This window comes from Caretta caretta, chromosome 12 (assembly GCF_965140235.1).
Source record: "Caretta caretta isolate rCarCar2 chromosome 12, rCarCar1.hap1, whole genome shotgun sequence".
Taxonomy (NCBI): domain Eukaryota; kingdom Metazoa; phylum Chordata; order Testudines; family Cheloniidae; genus Caretta; species Caretta caretta.
In genome coordinates this window covers 16,904,165-16,924,895 of record NC_134217.1, presented here as the reverse complement: position 1 = coordinate 16,924,895, position 20,731 = coordinate 16,904,165, and the positions used below count along the sequence as shown (strand labels likewise).

General features: G+C 44.2%; 1 protein-coding gene and 1 long non-coding RNA gene across 3 annotated transcripts in view; one reads left to right on the top strand and one right to left on the bottom strand.

The window, feature by feature from the left end:
• Positions 1 to 5,242: 5,242 nt before the first annotated feature.
• On the bottom strand, positions 5,243 to 10,601 carry LOC142068657 (uncharacterized). The gene is made up of 2 exons (XR_012664560.1): positions 10,096 to 10,601; positions 5,243 to 5,928 (listed from the first exon to the last, which is right to left on the bottom strand). It is a non-coding gene; the product is annotated as an uncharacterized LOC142068657 (long non-coding RNA).
• Positions 10,602 to 10,647: 46 nt separating this feature from the next.
• TENT4B (terminal nucleotidyltransferase 4B) overlaps positions 10,648 to 20,731 on the top strand; it is a 52,511-nt gene continuing 42,427 nt past the window's right edge. For both annotated transcript variants that reach the window (XM_075118369.1, XM_048816545.2), the window contains exon 1: positions 10,648 to 11,292. In XM_075118369.1, coding sequence (XP_074974470.1) covers positions 10,781 to 11,292 — 512 coding nt within the window. In that variant the 5' untranslated portion in view covers positions 10,648 to 10,780. The remainder of the gene's footprint in view (positions 11,293 to 20,731) is intronic.

Below are 20,731 nucleotides of genomic sequence, written 5' to 3'. Positions count from 1 at the left end.
CACCTTGTGGAATATTGGTATGTTACATAAAAAAACGTACTTGAAAATTCAGTTTCTCTCAATAACTGATTTTCAGGACAGCTATTCTCAGGGGATTTATAAGGAATATAGAGCCTTGTACCTGTTGTTGCAAATTCAAATCCAGTTCAGGGTAGTACTGAGTTATCTGATGGCTCTTTTTTGGCATATGTGAAATGAGCAGTCCACATCATAAAAACCATGACACTTGACTGGAAACCCTTGTGGCAGTCTCAACAGAGGCCAAGGATTGAGGACTGACCTGCTCTCTCACTCTTAGAGGACTTCTGCATCAGGATCAGAGCTGAGGCACATTGATAAGGCTGTGTGGGAAAGCTTTTATTGTCTGTTTTTGTTCTCTGAATGAAACCCTAGGGCTGTCAAGCGAGCTCCTTTCAGAAGTCCTAAAATTCATCCCAAACACTTGAATTCTGCACCAATCAAGAAGTGATTTCTGAAAACTAATTACACTTTAATATCATTTTGCTTCTATATCTTTTCCCCTAATTGGTTTTAATTTTGTCCTGTAATAAACGAGACAAGCAATCAATTACTTTCTGGTAAGGTAGTATGAAATGTCATATGTTTAAGGCCCTACTTAATTCATGATGATATGGAAATTGCAGTGTGACACTGTACCCCATATTCTTCACAGTGATATTATGATATAATTAAGGCATAATTATGATGCAATTTGTACAGGACAGGTTGTGTGTCATTGGAAAAGTTATGATTTGCTGAATATCATTATCCTATTTGTATGCATGTATCATTTTTGTATCTGAAATTATGAATATAGACTAGGGATCTGTATTTCAAATGGGCTTCCTCTGGAAAACACCTACAGCCAGCCTTTCAGGTACAACAATGAAGAAGCCAGACGGGGCTGATGGCCCATCAGCAAAGACAATGGACCCTGGAAGAACTTAACCTTCCTGTGAACTTTCAAGACAGCCTGTAAGTAATGGCTGCTATAACTCAGCAAAATATGCAAGGTCATGTGACCAGACCACATATCTCTGGATTCCATCTTGGAATGTCAATATTTTTCCACAAACTGGTCTGGGAACCATGTTTTGAAACAAAGGGGTCCCGCCACATGCTAAAGCTATATAAGGCAGGGAGTGACATCATTGATTGTTCTTCACTCCCCACACAAGAGGACTCCTGGAAATACCTGAGGAACAAAGACTGAACTGGGGAAAGTGCTGGACCCAGGCTAAAGGGATTTCTAGCCTGTGTGTGAAGACCTGAGAAACCCAAGCTGTAAAGCTAATGCAGCTTGTGCCTTAAAAATCTACAAGTCTGCTTGTACCATCAGGTAGGGTGAGAATCTGCTAATTCATATCCAATCTATCTAGTATATTAAGCTTCGTTAGCGTTTTTGTTTATTTGTTAGGTAATCTGCTTTGATCTGTCTGTCATTTAAAATCTATCTTTGTAGCCAATAAATTTTTTATGTTTTAATCTAAACCAGTGAGTTTGGAGTAAAGTGTGTGGGAATCTTAGCTCAGAGGGGTTGTTGCATATTCCTCTCCACACTGAGGGGGGGAGGAACTCTATGAGCTTGCATTATACAGTTCCATGTGAAGCGCAAGACAATATAATTTTGGATTTATGCTCCAGAGGGGGTGCATGCCTGGGGAGCTGAGAGTTACCTTGGCTTTAGCCTTTCTACTTTTGGTTTGTGCAGTGGCTAGGCAGAGAGCTTGCGTGTAACTGCAGCTGAGTTTGTCCCTATCTGTGTGTATCCCAGTGGAAGTGTAAAACCGGGAGCAGGTCTGCTGCATGTCACAGCAGCATAGTTTGAGAGGAAGCCCAGGTTGGTGCATCAGAGGGCTCAGTGGTACCCCAGTTCCAGGTGGCACCTCAGGGGGAACCCATCACATGTAGATCCCGCAATATTAGACTTCCACTGCAATTTTGACAGTGGGAGCCCTGCCATGTGTGGGGCTGACAGTGGGAGCAGGGGGGGTTGGCTAACAGCAGGAGCCCCTGCTCTCAGCCCTGGGTGGCCCACAGTGGAAAATTGCAGAAAAGTAATAATGGACCTTATTACCGCAAATAATGTCCATTATTATTTTTCCATGATTTTCCATGGCTTTTCTGCAACTCAGATGCAATTTTTGGACAATCCTCTCAGGATTCAAGTAGGGTCTTGAATATGTTTAATTTGTATGCTGTTAAATAGTTTCCTGATAGACTGTTATTTTTACATCTTGTTGAAGTTATGTTGATAACTAAAATATATACGTAATCAATCAAGAAAAATATTTATTATAGGAATTTTCACATACAGATCTTTTTGAAAGTTTGGCCTGCGTTCCTTTGCCTGTAATATTAAAGAAAGTTTGACATTGTTAATAGTATTTCAGTGACTCAAGTTGTATAACCGGAGAGCTTTGAGTCAGAGACCCTTCTAATTTGTATGAGAAGCATCTTCTATATAAGGCAAGCAAATCTGAGCTGTTTGTTATGATTTCCATCGAGGAAAGGAGCTACTAGTGGCCTGGAGCAGGAGTGGATGTAGAGCTGGGGGAAGGAAGTCCACTACTTGAGAAACAGTAGGAGAGAGAGACAATGGCATCTTGCTTTAGAAAAGTACCAGGAAAATGATACAATCCAGTAGCCAACACTCTGGCACTGCTGTATTATTTATGACATACAGTGCACCACATTTTATTTAAACGGGAGTTTGGGAGCTCCTTGCATTGTGGGATATAAGTACTGAGATGCCCCAGAATAAATCTCCATCACATCTAAACAGCAGACACCATTTTAAGTATTCTATATACTGTTTTAACTTTTGTGATTGCTAAAAGGATTTTGTTACCTCACAGGGGCATTTGTGAAGATAAATCCATGCATGTTTGTGAGGCACTTAATTACTATGGTAATGGGGGGCAGTATAAGTACTTAGATTTATATGGATTGATGGGGATTTCATTGGTGGGAGTTCCATTTTCATGCTACTGATTTGCTAAAAATTCTCCTCTGGGACTAAAACTTTCCATTCTTCGGCTTATCCCTGAGATGAATGGGTTTTTAAAAAACTTTTAAAGAAAATTATACTAGCAATTTTTGAGTTATTGAAGAGTGAAAAACACTTTCAGCATTTTTATTTATTTAATTATTGCTGTAATTGGTTAACTTAAAATGGCTGATCCAAAAACAAATTCTGCGTGCTATTTTTGCAAGTAAATAATCTTCGTTGGCAGGTTGGCCTTTTACTAGGTTTGAGGGAGAGGTGGAGAATAAAAATTGTGATTGAAAAGTCATTTCTGAGCACGCTCAGTTGGTTTTTTGTATGGGTTTTTTTGGACACCCTAATGAAGTCTGCTCTCTTTGTGACATCACACTTTTCAGACATCCTGGCCTCACTTTGCCAGGCATAAGGATTAGTGCTGGGACACCTTTCAAATGATGGATTTTAAGTGTTTTATTAAACATACACAACATGGTTTTTCAGAAGATTCAAATATGCCCCAGTCCTGCAAAGACTTAGGGCACATCTACACTTGCCAAGTTACAGTGCCGCTCAGAGAGCGCCAAAGGAAAACCGCTGTTGTGTGTTCACACTGACAGCTGCCTGTGCAATAGCGTGTTCACACTTGCGGTGCTATTCAGAGTGGTACACTCTGGGCAGCTATCCCACAGAGCACTTCTTTCTCTTTTACCGCTAAGACTTGTGGGAAGGCAGAAGGGGTTGCGGGGCATCCTGGGTCCTGTCCCAATGCCCCGTGATGCATTGCTTTGCATCCCAGAAATCCCTGTGCGTCCGTCCGCATTTGGCGCCATCTTTCAATGGTTTGTGTACTGCGCACCCTGCCCTGCCTCTTTCTGGCTGCAGGAACGGATCCCGAGCTGTTGACCAGAATGCTACTCGCACTGACCAACATGTCACTAGTGGCAGTGGAGTTATTCCTTAAACTCTAAAGGCAAGAGGAGTGTGACATTGATCTCGCCACATATACTAGCTATAGCATGAGAACGCTTGTGGCATTCACGCAGGTGCTGACCACAGTGGAACGCCTGGGCTTGTGAAACAAGCACTGAGTGGTGGGATCACATTGTGATGTGTGTCTGGGATGACGAGTAGTGGCTGCAGAACTTTCGCAGGAGGAAAGCCACATTCATGGGACTGTGTGATGAGCTCGCCCCAGCCCTGCGGTGCCAGGATACAAGAATGAGAGCTGCCCTGCCGATGGAGAAGCGGGTGGCGATTGCACTGTGGAAGCTGGCTACTCCAAACTGCTACCGATCAGTCACTACCAGTTCGGAGTGGGAAAGTCGACCGTTGGAGTCATGTTGATGGAAGTGTGCAAGGCCATTAATCGCATCCTGCTCCGAAAGACCGTGACTCTGGGCAACGTGCATGAGATTGTGGATGGCTTTGCCCAGATGGGCTTCCCTAACTGCGGAGGGGCGATAGATGGCACACACATTCCAATTCTGGCACCAGACGACCTAGTGACCGAGTACATTAATCGCAAGGGGTATTTCTCAATGGTTCTTCAGGCACTTGTGGATCACCGTGGGTGTTTCACAGACATTACCGCAGGCTGGTCCGGAAAGGTGCATGACACATGCATCTTTTGGAACACTGGCCTGTTCAAGAAGCTGCAAGCAAGGACTTTCTTCCCTGGCCAGAAGATCACCATAGGGAAAGTCGAAATGCCCATCGTGATCCGGAGAAACCCCGCCTATCCCTTAATGCTGTGGCTTATGAAGCCATACACGGGTCAATTTGACAGCATCAAATTCTGTTCTGTTCAACAACAGGCTGAGCAAGTGCAGAATGACTGGAGTGTGCATTTGGCCATTTAAAAGCCCACTGGCAATGCCTGTATGGGAAGCTGGACATGGTCGATGGCACTATTCCTATGCTTAAAGCCGCATGCTGTATGGTCCATAATATTTGTGAAGGGAAAGGTGAAAGCTTCACTCAGGGCTGGACCACAGAGGCTCAGCGCCTGGAGGCTGAGTTTGAACAGCCAGAGACCAGGGCTAATAAAGGGGCACAGCGCAGGGCCATCAGGATCAGGGATGCTTTGAGGCAACAATTTGAAGCTGAAAGCCACTAATATTTGTTGCTATGCTCAGGATTGCAGTGCTCGTAATGCTAGGAGGTGATTGGTGCACATGATGCAAGAAGGGGCCTTAACATAATAGTATGTTACTTTGCAGCGCTCTTTTTGCTTTCACTTAATAGACTAAAGATTGATTTCAAACAAACAATTCTTTTATTGAAAGACAACAACCAGAGGAGAGAGTCAAATGAAAAAAATCATCAGCAGGGAGCGGAATAGGGGAGGGGGTAATGGAAAACTTCAAGAGGAGGAGGGGTCCTGGGATGGCTACAGATTTATGTATGTCCAGGGATCATACCCAACCTTCTCCTTTGGAGTACGATGCAGCAGGTGCTAGACTTCAGCAGGGCCAAACTGCAGAGGGATGGGTGTTGAGTGCAGTGGGTAGTGGGAGTCCACACTGCTGGACTGTGGGGAGGGAGGAGTGGAATGCTGTGGGTAGAGAGTGGAGCCAGGAGGTTGATAAGTGTGTGTTGGCGGTGTGTATGGAGGGCACATGGGAAAGAGTTTTGCAACAGCGGCTGCAGGGGAGGGCGGGCGCAGAGCTGCTCGGTTTGAAGAGCTAGTATCGCCTGGAGCATGTCTGCTTGGGGCTCCATAACTGTTAAGAGCTGCTCCGTGGCTTCTTTCTGGTGTGCCACGTTCTCCTTTCATTCCCTCTTCTCACTGTCCCACCACTCCTTCAATTCCTTTTTCTCGGTGGCAGAGTGCATCAAAATCTCATGCATAAAGTCCTCCTTAGTTCTTCTTGGATGCTTCCTAATTCTTCGCAACCATTCTGCCGCCGATAAAGAGGGAGATTGTGCTCCCAAGATCATCTCTGTGAAGTTTAAATGCAACATTTTACAGAAGCAGTATTGTTTGCAACACTCAGAACACTGATTCAGTGATTTAAAACACAGCCAGTACTCCCACACCTGTCACTAACTGGCTGACCCCAGGCAAGTACACATAAGCCACAAGACCCCCAAAATGGTGAGTAACCACAGGGGCAGGGTAAATCACTGTTCCCGGACCCTGCTGTACACTAGGTCGTGGTTCTTGGGCACTTGGGGAGAGCCAGCACTGTAGGTTGAGCCTGGTAATTATTTCTGTCCCCACACTTTCCACAAAAGGAAGAGTACTTGTGGCACCTTAGAGACTAACCAATTTATTTGAGCATAAGCTTTCGTGAGCTACAGCTCACTTCCTCGGATGCCTCATCCGAGGAAGTGAGCTGTAGCTCACGAAAGCTTATGCTCAAATAAATTGGTTAGTCTCTAAGGTGCCACAACTACTCCTTTTCTTTTTGCGAATACAGACTAACATGGCTGTTACTCTGAACACTTTTCACAGGCGGTGATCATTATGGAAGATATCTCACTGCTGAGGGTGAGCAGGGAATCAAGGAAGGATCTTCTCCAAGCCTGCGGTTTTCTCCCAGGCCCCTATGCAGCTAGCCTGTGTGCAGCAATGGTCCCTCCCATCCCCCGACAGCACTGTGGTGTGAGAAAGTTACCGTTAATGGGGCAAGAAACAAAGCAGCTCTGCCGAAGAACCTGCGGCAGCGGATTGCCCAGTATCTCCAAGAAAGTTTCCTGGAGCTCTCTGAGGGAGATTCCCGTGAAGTGAGGGAGTGTATCAACAGCCTGTTCTGCTGCTCAAATTAGGCATGAGGTGGGAGACAAGCCTGCTTTCTGCAACCCACTTGCCCCCAACAGCTCTCTTCAGCAATTCACCAAATCAGATCCACTTATCAGAGGCCTCCTCTCCTGTTTGCGCTTTGCCAAGATCTGACTGCTGTGACTGGCTAGGCTCCTCCGGGGTAGAAAAGAGCTCCTGGCTGCATGCATCTCTGGCTTCCCATCCTCTGCCTCTGGTTTACCCCTCCCACTCTTCATCCAAGATTGCCTCCTCCTGGCTCGGTCCACTCTCCACTGGCACGAGCCAATGAGGTATCCACAGGGGCCTTCACAGTGGAGGTGGGGTCACCACCGACTATCACATCCAGCTCTTTGTAGAACTGGCAGCTCGTGGGCACAGTATCTGAGCGGCGGTTTGCCTCCTGTGCCTTGTGGTAGGCGTTCCGCAGCTCCTTCACTTTGCCCCTGCACTGCAATGTGTCCCACTCATGGCCCTTTTCTATCATGCATCTAGAAATCTGTCCATAGGGATCATAATTCCGACGGCTGAAGTGCAGCTGTGACTGCACAGCCTCCTCTCCCCAAATGCCAGTGAGGACCAGCAGCTCAGCACTGCTTCAAGTGGGGGATCGCCTGGTGTGTGGAGCAGGCATGGCCACCTGGAAAGATACCCTGAGACCACTGCACACATCACCGAGCAAACAGGAAGGGGACTTTCAAATTTGCAAAGGAAGGTATGGGGTGGGGCTGACGGTTGGTGACCTGAGGGCAGGGCAGTAGAGTTCAAACCAATGGCCAGAGAGGTGAGAACAGGCATTGTGGGACACCTCCCGGAGGCTAACTGCAGCGCTGTAATCACCACGGTGTCTACACTGGCACCACAGTGCTCTACCCCTGGTGCAGAAAGCTCTACGCCTCTCATCGGGGTGGAGCGATGCATCTGCGTTGTTTCTGCGCACTAAATGGCTTGGCAGTGTGTACACCTCAGGAGTTACAGTGCTCAGAGCTGCTTTACTGCACACAAACTTGCCAGTGTAGATGGGGCCTTAGGCACATGCATAACTTTACACATGTGAGTGTAAACTAAATCAATTTGGCTTCACTGTTTGCAAGATTGGGGTCTAAGCTGCAATTTGTCATTGTTATTGCTTACTGCCCTCTTATGGCTTGTGCCCATCTTTTTTTCTTCATCATATGTAAAGAGGCTGGAAGGAGAAAGCAACTTAACAAACAAACAAATAAATAAATAAATAAATCCTGCCTCTTTTTTAATTTTTTAAATAATTGAAATACCAGAAACATCAACTCAGATCTTCTGTGATTTTGTTGCAGAACTTGTTGGGGGTCTCCAAAAATGTATATTGTTAGCGCTTGTACCTTAATTAAAGGGGTATTGAGTATTTAAAAATGGCTTCCTTTCACCAAGATGTGCTATGCTCAAGTCCCTACACTAGCTCCCAATCAGTTTGTGATGCCAGTTTAAAGGCCTTGGTCCTAATTTTCAAAGCAGTTAATGCATCAAGCCCCAGCTACATCAGACAAAATATTGATCACAGTAGCTGTGCTCCACTGCAATAATGTGGATTGCAAAGCCCAGGACAAAACATGAGAGCTGGGGACAAAGCATTCTCTGTTGAGGGGATCCAGCTATGGAACAATCTTTTAGAGGATATCATGTGAATCCAGAGTCTAATCATCTTTAGGAAATGTTGCAAAGCCTTCCTCTTTGAGAAAGCCTTTCCAGCGTAAGTGACATCCATAATATAAACACCCCTTTTATCCCAGACCTCTCACAGCCTTCCCACCAAAAACAAAAAAACCCAAAACCTAACCCAAGCAGAGATCTGAGGGAGAAGTGCCAGTAATTCCATTAAATACACTAAGGACTTTGCTACTGCTACTGATTTTATGTGGAAGGTATTCAAATATTATAATGATCGATGGTAGTATGAAATTCTATGATAGATATTAAGTAAAAAACAAAAACATACAGTTAAGTCTAAGTAAAAACCCTTTCTCCTTCTAATTGCTCAATTTTCATTCTCTTGGCTTTGTGATATTTCTCTCTAATTCTCCAGTCTTTATAGGCCAAGAGAAATTTGGCATCCTAACCATCTTTTAGCCCCCCAAAACATCTGTAGCACACTATATGTCCAAACTAGACATGTTCACAACTATGCACAGACTTTCCAATACAGTTTGGAGTAGATGCTTTAGGGACCCTATGATAGGAACTGTAGTCTAGAAAACTAGAGGGCAGTTGGTTCTTACTCCCATTCTGTTTCCCAGATTCAGTTATGCACAGCCATAATCTTACAGGTTAGACAAAACTTGAATTTCTAAAGTAAAAATAAACCAGAATAACCTCTCCAAAAAACGTTCAGGCCTTTTTATATGTCATAACAAAACAAAAAAAACCCTATTTCCCTCCCCACTTTTTTGCAGGTCACCTTTAACCCAGTCTTGCAAAGAATAATCTCCAATGAAAAATAACAGCAAAGGTGTGAACTCTACTCTATCTCAGGCCTTATCTATGCTAAGAAAATAATCTATTGCTAACAGGTGTCAGCAACAAGGGCGGTTGAACATGGTTTGGACCGTGAAGTAATACTTACAAGGCTTAAGTGAGGGGTCAACTTAATTGCATGGTTGGGACCATTTAATAATAACATGCCTATGCAATGCTCCCTCCCTGCAATTTAGCACTGTAATATTCTGCAACATTAATAAACTGGTTAATTTGTATGTGTTCTTCTGCATGGACTCAGAAGTTTATAGTTCACATGCCATGAGAGGGCCAGATAATTCAATTTCTACCCTCACTGCTGCTGTGTAGTCCCATTTGGCCCTGAGTTCAGATTTGTTATAGTATTTTAGGAAGTAGAAACATAGTGCTTTCAAAAATCCACCAATCTGCATGTATTTTATGGAATTTATTATAACAATTAAAGGAAAAATATAATGAAATAACTATCAAAGCACATCTTCCTGTACTATCAAGAATAGCAGGGTTATAACTCAGTAATGAGACTGGACAATAGGAAGGTAAAAGTAAATATTTTAAAAACGATTAAAAACCTTTAAAACAACAAAATACCTCTCCTTACTAATAAGGTAATCAAACTTTCTTTGTACTATTTATCCAGTTTGTTTACTTTTTACATTTCAATTCCTCTTTGTTTTTAGTCCGATTCACTTTCTCATTTTCAGACACTATTGCACACATGGCGGGGCGATATTTAAATCCAAATCAAGATCTTGATGCTGAGACTGGATCGGCCCACGTGGCCCCGTCTGCTCAAGGAGCCCCATTGTGCAAAGAACCATTTGGGCGAATCCCAGTAGTGCAAGACTAGGCACAATACCTGTTTTCACTGCAATGAAACGTTTCCTGGAGGGCTTCCTGTTCACGGAATCTGATTTGGCACCTGAACGCCCTAACAATTTCGCGGGTCTCGCGTCAGGTCAGAGGATAGTGGTTTAATGTCTGATGACTGAATATTGAGCGGCTCAAAAACACAGCAATGGGGGAGAGGCTGGGAGAGCAGGGGGCCCGGGGTCGGGGGAGAATGGGGGTCGGGGGTAGCGATGGCCTTGCGAGAATGGGGTGAGGGAATGGGAGAATCAACGGGGCTAGGCGCATGAAGATGGGCAGAGCGAAGAGCACCAGGCGGGAGAGGGGAGAGTTGGGGGACGAGGGCTGGGAGGCTGGAGAGTGAGGCGGCAGGGGGGACACAGCCCAGCTTGCTGGAAGGGGGTTTCACGTACTAGAGGGCCCACGAATAACGCAGCTCCCCGCCCCTTGCGGCCGCCACCGCCTCCCCTTTATTACGCGCGGCCCGTAGGCTTGGGGCCCAGGCGGGCCCCGCCTCGCTTCGCCTCGCTCGCCGTGAGGGGCGGGGGCTGTGTGGAGCGCAGGCAGGCAGCAGGCAGGCGCAGAGCTGCCTTTCCATAGGAGCCGCCATTAGCGCTGGGACCCGGTGACAGGGTCTTGGCGACGGCGGCCGGCGCGGAGCGGGAGCGGAGGCAGCCGGGGTTGGTCCCCGTTTGATGGATCCCCGGATCGCCTGGTTCCAGCCAGAGCAGCTCGGCCCCTCGAACCGCCTGTGGATGCAGATCTGGGAGACCACGCAGGGGGTCCGCAACCTGTACTTCCAGCAGCAGCGGCTGCAGAGCGCTCCCGCCGGGGTGGGCCCGGCCTCCCCGCCCGGCATGTACCGCGTCCCCCGGATCGACCCCCAGCCCGACTTCCTGCCGCTCGAGAACGCCAACAACCAGCACAACCACAGCCGCCACCAGGCCCCGCCGCCCCCGGGGCCCACCGCCTGGGCCCGGCCTGCACGGGGGGAGCCGCCCGCCGCCTCGGCCTCGGCCGCCGGCAACAAGAGGAAACGTGACAACAAGGCCAGCACCTTCGGGCTCAACTACACCATCCTCCTGGGGCCCCCCGAGCAGAGCGGGGCCCCCGCCCCGGGGGACGGGCCGGCCGCCAGCGACCAGGCCCAGCCGCTCTTCACCGACACCCCTTGGAAGGGGAGGAACTACAGCCCGGGAGTCGTGGGGTAAGCGCCCCAGCGGGGCCCTGAGGGGAGCGGGGCAGGGGGCGATACGGAGCAACTGGGGTGGGGGAGGGGTTGGTGGGGCAGGGAGAGGCCTAGGGGATCCCAAGGGGGCGGAGGGCCCCGCAGGGCCAGGGAAACACCGCACACGTGAGGAGAAGCGACCCGTGTGGGGCCCAGCCGGCCGGCTCTGTGGGGCATCTGCTCCCATGGCGCCGCCTCTCCTTGCCCTGACGGGACGCACATGGGGTGGGAGGGAGAGCAGAGCATGCTCAGTCCCCATCTCCCGCTGTCACAGACACACATCTGTGGGGGTGGGGTGGGGCCTGTTGCAGGCCCTCCTGCTGTCATTGCACAGACACCCATATTGGGGGGGGGAGGGGGCACGACTGTTCTATAACCACCTTCTACTGTCACACATCAGGAGCATCTTTCACAGGCATTGCTTCTTGCTGCCGTTGCACAGATGCACGCTCACATGGGAGAGGAAGGGGAGGCATGTTACCTACTCTGGCATCTTCTCTTGCTGTCATTGCCCAGAGGCAATCTTACATTTGGGGGAAGGAAGAGTTATTTCAAAGGCATTTCCTCTTGATTTGTTTTCTCTTACATGCCATGGCAATAGGCTTGTTAGAAATATCTGAGAGAATTATACAAGGAAAAGTGGAGGGGTATATTGCACAACCAACATGCTATACACCAATGAGCAGGAGTCCTTGCCTTTTCTGCTCCCAGACATATGCAGGATAGGACTTTTGGGAAGCATATTGTAGATGTGAGGTTAAGGACCCTAGTGGATGGAAACCTTCTAATTTGATTGCAGACATTAGCAGGGGATAGTATCTAATTTCAGAGTATGTAAAGAAAATCTTCAATTACAGCAAAACGTATGCAGTTCTGGAAATGCCCAGGGAGGTGTCTGTATGAATACTAATGTTGCAGACACGCCTATATGCAGGAGAGAAGGATCACCTTGCAGACTCTTCTTGTTGTCACTGCATGCACTCGTGTTGTGGGTTTCACCCTTGGTTTAATTAATGAATGTCTGCAAAGCACTTTGGAGATGGGCGGGGGGAAGGGAAGCTTTAGTATATACATGTTTATTATTTGTAGAAGCCCTTCCTAATGTCAGTGTGAGTGCACATACACATGGGAGGGGTGAGGCATATTTCTTAGACATCACCTGTTGTGTGTATGGTACATGGTGGGGAAACTGTGAAACAGCCTGCCGTTGCATGCATGTATGTACACTCGCACCAAGGAGATGAGCATGTTTCTCAGAGTTCTGACTCTTCACATATCTTCTACTAAATGCGAACATGTGTTCAAATCCACTTGGTGAGACATTTTGCACCAACCTCTTGCTCTGATTGCTTTTATGTCCTGTTGTATTAATACATCAGTCCATGTACTTCACAGACCTTTCCTTCTGACACTGAATATACTTACATAGAGAGTATATTTTGCTGAGGTCTGATGGTACAGATACAAGAATGTCATTTCTGCAGTGCTCTCCAGCTGACACTGTTTCCCTCTCTGAGAGGCAGAAACACACAATCTGGGGGAATGTCCGTGTGTGGTTTATATAGACTTCTTCTAACTCTTTGTAGTGTGCGTCTGGATGTCTTGTATAAATTGCCTTCTATGCTGTATATATATACTTGGTACTTTGTCTAACACAGCCCTCACCATCTGGTGATGGGTGAACATATGGTGGGTGGGGTAGATGAACAAACATCACCTGCTGTCATATTCCCATTTTCTATATGAAGGTGACAGTATTTGCATAGATCCACCTAATGTTGTATGTGTGGGTTTAGGGTGAGAGATCTGGGGAGAACCACTTGGACACTTTTTACTTCACGCACCCATTCACATACTTTCTTAATGGAGATTGTATGGTGATGGATGGCTTCTTCTTCTTTTTCTTTCTTTTTTTTTTTTTTTTTCCTTTTTAGCTTGTATGTTGCAAAATATAGTATGTGACTTTGGATAATTTTCTTTGTAGTTAGTTGCAAGATAGGAGCATGTCAGTTGGGGAGTGTCTTTGGCTAGTTCAGCGATTTCCCTATTTCAGGTTTCAGAGTAACAGCTGTGTTAGTCTGTATTCGCAAAAAGAAAAGGAGTACTTGTGGCACCTTAGAGACTAACAAATTTGTTTGAGCATAAGCTTTCGTGAGCTACAGCTGCATCCGATGAAGTGAGCTGTAGCTCATGAAAGCTTATGCTCAAATAAATTTGTTAGTCTCTAAGGTGCCACAAGTACTCCTTTTCTTTTTCCCTATTTCAGTTCTTTGCACAAAGTGAGGTTTGGTTGCATGGTTCATGTGCTGGATGTGATGTGAATGGCTTTTCCTGAGGCCAAGTTGCACTTACTTTGAGCAGCCAGCTGTTGAGCTCAGGTGTCTTCCAGAGGCTTATTGAGATGGGCCTATATTTTCAGAAATTACTAGTGCTTTTAGGTAGCTCTATTTTTGTGTGCCCATCTTGAAATGTCTCAAAGGACCCTGATTTTCAGAAAGTGGTGAGCATTTGCCTTTTCAAAATTTCAGGGTGTCTCAAGTTGGGCACCTAATATTGCTGGTCACTTCAGAAAATAATAACTGTGTAACCAGAGGCTTCCTACTCTCCTATCAATTCTTGTATTGCCCTCTACTTCTAATTTTAGGCTATTTAGTTAAAATTTTACACTGTAAGGGATCCTGTTTAAAGTTCTGCAGTCCTTACAGAATGAAATCTTCCATAACCGTTGTGAAGAGTTTTAAGTGCTGGATAGTTTTAGCTGGGAATGGACAGTTTTTTAAAAATTATTATTAAATTACTTGGTCAGAACGTGTCAAATGCTTAATTTTGGAAAATAGCTTTCTTTGCGTTTATTTTCTGCTCTGTCATATGTTTAGTTTGAGATGGGAGGGTTTTTTAAAAATATTTTTCTGCTTGTAAATCCAATGTAACTTTTCCCACTATTGAAGATCCAGAAAACAATGGATGAGCTTCAGTGAGATATAAGGAAGTTATTACTTAGGCCTCATGGGTGACATCAATCATAAGAGCAGTGTCACCAGAACCCCCAGATGGAAGTAATGTAACTGCAACTCAGTGCAGATTGTACTTTTTGTTATATGAATTAGGAGAGTTAGTTGGTTTACAATTTAATTGCTAACTAGATCAAAGGTGTTTTAGTTGCTGTCAGGGATTTAAGAAGATGCTGTCAGAGGTATACAGGCTCCATGTTGAACCTGTCCTAAAAATAATTCTTTGTACAAAAGGGTTCCAAGATTGAAAAAAATCACAGCTTCTTATTTTAGCAAAGATAACTCCAGTCAAAGCCTGGCCATTGGGTTTGCTTGTGATTATGGTACACAAATTATTGACATGAAATTAGAAAAGCCCTGACATTGATGTTCTAAAAAAGTATATGTAATTTGAAGGTTTCTGTGTATTTTTCACTTTTGTGTTAGTTTACTTAGTGTGAAGTTATGGAATACATAATCATAATTTTCAGAAAGATTAGATCTGAGTTATTTCCAAAACTCCTTTATTTACACAGTTACCACAGTTGCAATGTGATATTTACATTCCTGATGGGGTGATAACAATTGCATGTGTAACAATGGGTGTACAAGTGTGAATTGTGCAAAATGGGTGCACAAGTGTGAATACAAACAAACACGTATGGATCTAGGGTTTCAACATTCTGAAAATCAGGTCCATAGTTCTTACATTCAAGGACAGTATGGGTAGACACTTAATAGTATGTAATAGTGATCACTGAAGTTTAGAAGGCTAAATTAAATTAAACACGCATGTTGAAATATTGACAATACTTTGGTACACATATTGTTTATCTCTTAGACAGTCATCATGTTCCATCAGGTATATCTGTGTTTCTGTTTTGATCTTGGATTTGGGTTGAGAAACATAATATTTGTGTTAAAATGTTTTACAGATGTAGTGAGTTTAAATGAATATTAAAATGATACACTTGTGACCTGTAATATTAAGATTCAGAAATTATTGTGGTGTGTCTTCAGTGTACATAATTTCATACAATTTTTTGCATTATCAAGGCTTAAATATTAAGCATTCAAAAGTTAGTCAATTCTAAAAGTTAATGCTGCTCTTGCAGAGTTAAGTGAGCTGTAGTATGCATTCTGAGGTATAAGGTATATGTTGCTAATAAAGAATAATATATTAAAGCTTGCATTTATCAAAGATAAAGGGAATAGAAAATATCACATGGCCACATTCTTTTATTCCTATTTTCTATGCTCTGGAATCCTTAATTTGGCAATTTCCTAACTGATCCTGTAAATTTCTTGACATTAAAGTGACCTGTGAAATTAACAAGTTGCTTTACACCAAAGATTTACCTTGCATATCTTATCTGCTTTTCAGACTTTGCCAATGGTGATGTTAAAAAGAATAAAATCAAAAACCCGATTGAAAAGTTGTAATCCATATATGTGTGAGATTAGTGGCATATACTTGATACTGGCAAAGACTACTTAAATGAATTTGCTTTGCCACAGTACCCTTAGCAGAGTAGTATATTGTTTTGAGCTATAGTGGCAAAATAGCACTAAAGTAATCTTAGTGATATATATCTTTTTAAAGTATGAAGAAAATTAGATATATGTTTTGTAGATTTCAGTGAGTTCTAATCAAGACAAGCTAAATCTGGAGTTTCTGGCTTATACAGTCTTAAGTGTTTAAAAAAACCACACATTGAAACATATGAGAAGTGTATTTTCCTATGTTAGCATAACTGAAATGTCTCCGCCAACATTTCAGATGCAAAAGAATGGGGGGAGGGAATTAGACTGATCATGGAATTCATTCTGAATTTCAGAGGCTGCTACCACACTGGCGTTCAGTGAAGCCGGTAAAATGTTTACAAAATGAATCTTCTCATCCTTCTAATTCAGTATCTGATGTTATAATACAATGGCATAAGAACTAAGGCAGAGAAAGTAAACGTCTGAGTTGGGCAGAACTGTTAGAGCATATTATACCTATGCTCTACTCTAGATTGACTGAAAATACACTTCTGGATGAAATACAAGTAGCTGGTCTCTATGTATGGTTTAGACTTAAAAAGATAGTGCTCTGTTACAAACGCTGCTCAGTAATGTTTCTCAAAGCTGAAGATTGTGAGCCAAATTTGGACTTCCTCAGTAGCTGTTCTGCGCCTTCAGAATTCACTCTATTCTAAATGCATATAACCCCAAGAGTGGCCACATTTGAGAATGTCTTGCAAGACACATCTTTGTCCAGGCTTTCCACACTCAGTTCTGAAGTTTTGGATGCTTAGTTGACTGGTTAGCTTTTTCCTTTTACACACCAGAGGTTTATGGTGTATTGCAGTGTTGCAGGCCTCACCCCACCTATGACTCCTCAGTTGTCTCTCAGCTGATGGTATGAGGGTAGGGACCAGGTACTAGCTTGAAAATCACCTAGTCCTCATAAAAACCAGCAAGTAACTAAACTGAGGTGGCAAATCGCAGGGAGTAGGATGGGTCCTGCAGGAGTCCCAGGATCAAAGGAAAGAACCCAGTTTATGATTCTCAGGTGGATGGCCTAAAGAGCGTAATCCCACAGGGAGCAGGCTAGAAGGGAACAGAGCAGCTCGTCCTCATTCCCAGGCAGACAGCATGCAGAGTGTAATCCTGTTGGGAGTAGATCCGTGAAGAGATACTGCATCAAGGGGAAAAACACATTTGATATACTGAATGTATTGTTTGTTTTGGGCAAATAAAACTGAAGCTGAGAAGAGAAGAGAAGTGAAATTTTGTTGCTGGAGAATGTTCTTAGGTGCACAAGCCAGTGAGTTATATGGCGTATTTGTTCTTTGTTTGGAAATGTTAATGGCTTTCAATTTAAATGATGTTAAATGCAGTCAGGTAAAATGGAGAGTGACATGAAAATGTGAAGCATAGTTACACTATTAAAAGGGAATAGAATCATAGAATATCAGGGTTGGAAGGGGCCTCAGGAGGTCATCTAGTCCAACCCCTTGCTCAAAGCAGTACCAATCCCCAATTAAATCATCCCAGCCAGGGCTTTGTCAAGCCTGACCTTAAAAACTTCTAAGGAAGGAGATTCTACCACCTCCCTAGGTAATGCATTCCAGTGTTTCACCACCCTCCTAGTGGAAAAAGTTTTTCCTAATATCCAACCTAAACCTCCCCCACTGCAACTTGAGACCATTAGTCCTTGTCCTGTCCTCTTCTACCACTGAGAATAGTCTAGAACCATCCTCTCTGGAACCACCTCTCAGGTAGTTGAAAGCAGCTATCAAATCCCCTCTCATTCTTCTCTTCTGCAGACTAAACAATCCCAGTTCCCTCAGCCTCTCCTCATAAGTCATGTGTTCCAGACCCCTAATCATTTTTGTTGCCCTTCGCTGGACTCTCTCCAATTTATCCACATCCTTCTTGTAGTGCAGGGCCCAAAACTGGACACAGTACTCCAGATGAGGCCTCACCAATGTCGAATAGAGGGGAACGATCACGTCCCTCGATCTGCTCGCTATGCCCCTACTTATACATCCCAAAATGCCATTGGCCTTCTTGGCAACAAGGGCACACTGTTGACTCATATCCAGCTTCTTGTCCACTGTCATCCCTAGGTCCTTTTCCGCAGAACTGCTGCCTAGCCATTCGGTCCCTAGTCTGTAGCTGTGCATTGGGTTCTTCCGTCCTAAGTGCAGGACCTTGCACTTATCCTTATTGAACCTCATCAGATTTCTTTTGGCCCAATCCTCCAATTTGTCTAGGTCCCTCTGTATCCTATCCCTGCCCTCCAGCGTATCAACCACTCCTCTCACTTTAGTATCATCCGCAAATTTGCTGAGAGTGCAATCCACACCATCCTCCAGATCATTTATGAAGATATTGAACAAAACCGGCCCCAGGACCGACCCCTGGGGCACTCTACTTGACACCGGCTGCCAACTAGACATGGAGCCATTGATCACTACCCGTTGAGCCCGACAATCTAGCCAATTTTCTACCCACCTTATAGTGCATTCATCCAGCCCATACTTCTTTAACTTGCTGACAAGAATACTGTGGGAGACCGTGTCAAAAGCTTTGCTAAAGTCAAGAAACAATACATCCACTGCTTTCCCTTCATCCACAGAACCAGTAATCTCATCATAGAAGGCGATTAGATTAGTCAGGCATGACCTTCCCTTGGTGAATCCATGCTGACTGTTCCTGATCACTTTCCTCTGATGTAAGTGCTTCAGGATTGATTCCTTGAGGACCTGCTCCATGATTTTTCCGGGGACTGAGGAGGCTGACTGGCCTGTAGTTCCCAGGATCCTCCTTCTTCCCTTTTTTAAAGATTGGCACTACATTAGCCTTTTTCCAGTCATCTGGGACTTCCCCCGTTCTCCACGAGTTTTCAAAGATAATGGCCAATGGCTCTGCAATCACAGCCACCAATTCCTTTAGCACTCTCGGATGCAACTCGTCCGGCCCCATGGATTTGTGCACGTCCAGCTTTTCTTAATAGTCCCTAACCACCTCTTTCTTCACAGAGGGCTGGCCATCTACTCCCCATGTTGTGATGCCCAGCGCAGCAGTCTGGGAGCTGTCCTTGTTAGTGAAGACAGAGGCAAAAAAAGCATTTTTTTTAGCTCTAGACCATAGAAGAAGTGATGATTAGAATTCAGACCTTCCTGCTTTCTGTCATAACTGGATAACCCCATCACTGCTGTACTAAAGGATATACCCCAAAATCCCCATAGATGAAGGAATTTTGAACATCTGGTGACATAATTTATGATCCATGATTTCAGAAGATTACTTTGGAAGTTCATTATTATTTATTTTTTGTAGGTGTGCATCCTTTCTTTAGGAAAGGTGACCAGAAGGCTTACAAACTGAATAGTGGGTAGGTGGCTATGATGGCATCATTGATCATAAACAGTTCCATATCTTGTGCAGCTAACGTTTTTAACCAGATGACTTAAAAAGTTGTTGGTGATTAAACATGGTTTGATGTTGGATTAGCTTGCATGTTAGAGGTTTGGAAGTCCCTCATTTTTAGTAGAAAACAAAAATTGTAATAACTTAAAAACCTGTAAACTTTTACAGGTAACTAACTGTTTTTCTCAAATTAAAAGCAGTTGCATTGTTTTGCTGAATGTGTGGAGAAATTGATTTGATAATATGAAAGTTGCAGTTGAATGTACTGCATATGTTTTAATGTATGAGAATAAATTGTTTAAACAAATCCACAAGAAATAATTTGAGCTTCGTAGGAAGGCCTCATCCATTTTTGGTAACCTGACAAATATGTATTAAAACGTGAAAATGATGGTGAGGGAAAAGAGCAAGAATGTGTCTGGGTCACAAATCCTTTTCCTTTATACATCTGACAAGATCCACCATCACTTTTGATTTTGTCGCTTCACTGCTATTGGAATTAAAGTGAATTATAGCTTGTTTTGACTGTGTAGACGTCTCAGGGCTTGCCTACACATACAGCACTGCAGCAGCACAGCTTCACCAGTGCTGCTGTAGGACTTCACTGAAGATACTGCTGTGCCAACAGGAGAGCATCTCCTCTTGGCCTGGTTAATCCACGGGGCAGGTAGGTCGGTATAACTATGTCACTCAGGGGAGTGGATTTTTCACACCCCTAGGGATGTTGTTATACTGATGTAAGTTTTATAGTGTAGACCTGGCCTCAGTCTATTAACTGTCTTTGCAGGAAGTCAAAATCAGAGTTTTGCTCATAACCTCAAGAGGCATGTGGTGGTGGTTCCTCTATTTCAAGAAATGAGATAAAACAATTATGCTTTGGGGCAGGATTCAAAATGTAATGCTAAAGGCAGTTTGAGAGACCTTTTTGAAGTATACTGTAAATATTATATAACAATTTTTTTTGGACATGCAAAATCTTGGAGTGCCAAAATGTTCAACATGTTTATATGGATGACTAAAGGGGACTCTGAGAGCCCTGCAGGTTTCTACATATGCAAAGAAACCATGGTGTTTTTGTTGTTGTTGTTGTTCTTGTGAAAAAGTACTTACTTTTTATTTCTGTTTTTATGACTTAGGCATTTCATCCCCTGGGGATGGTTCTAGGTAAGTGGTGTCTTAGTCTAAAAGAACAACAAAACACCAGGCATTACTTTGTTCTTTTTTCAAATCAACTTTTACATATTAAGCAGTGCTTTAAGGGCACCGCTCTTGTGTACTTTGGTGATTCCTCAGACTTCTAAGTGTGGACTCTTTTTTTTTTTTTCCATAGCAGTCTGGAAAGGGGTTTTAGGATCTTCATTCCTTGAATCCCTTCACCCTGAATCCTCTCTTACTATCATGTTAGGACTGTATCTTTGTCCTAGTTTTCATATGGCACATTAAGACAAAGTCCAGCTCAAAGCCTGTCATATAATTTCAAGCCCAGGCAGCTAAATTAAAATGTA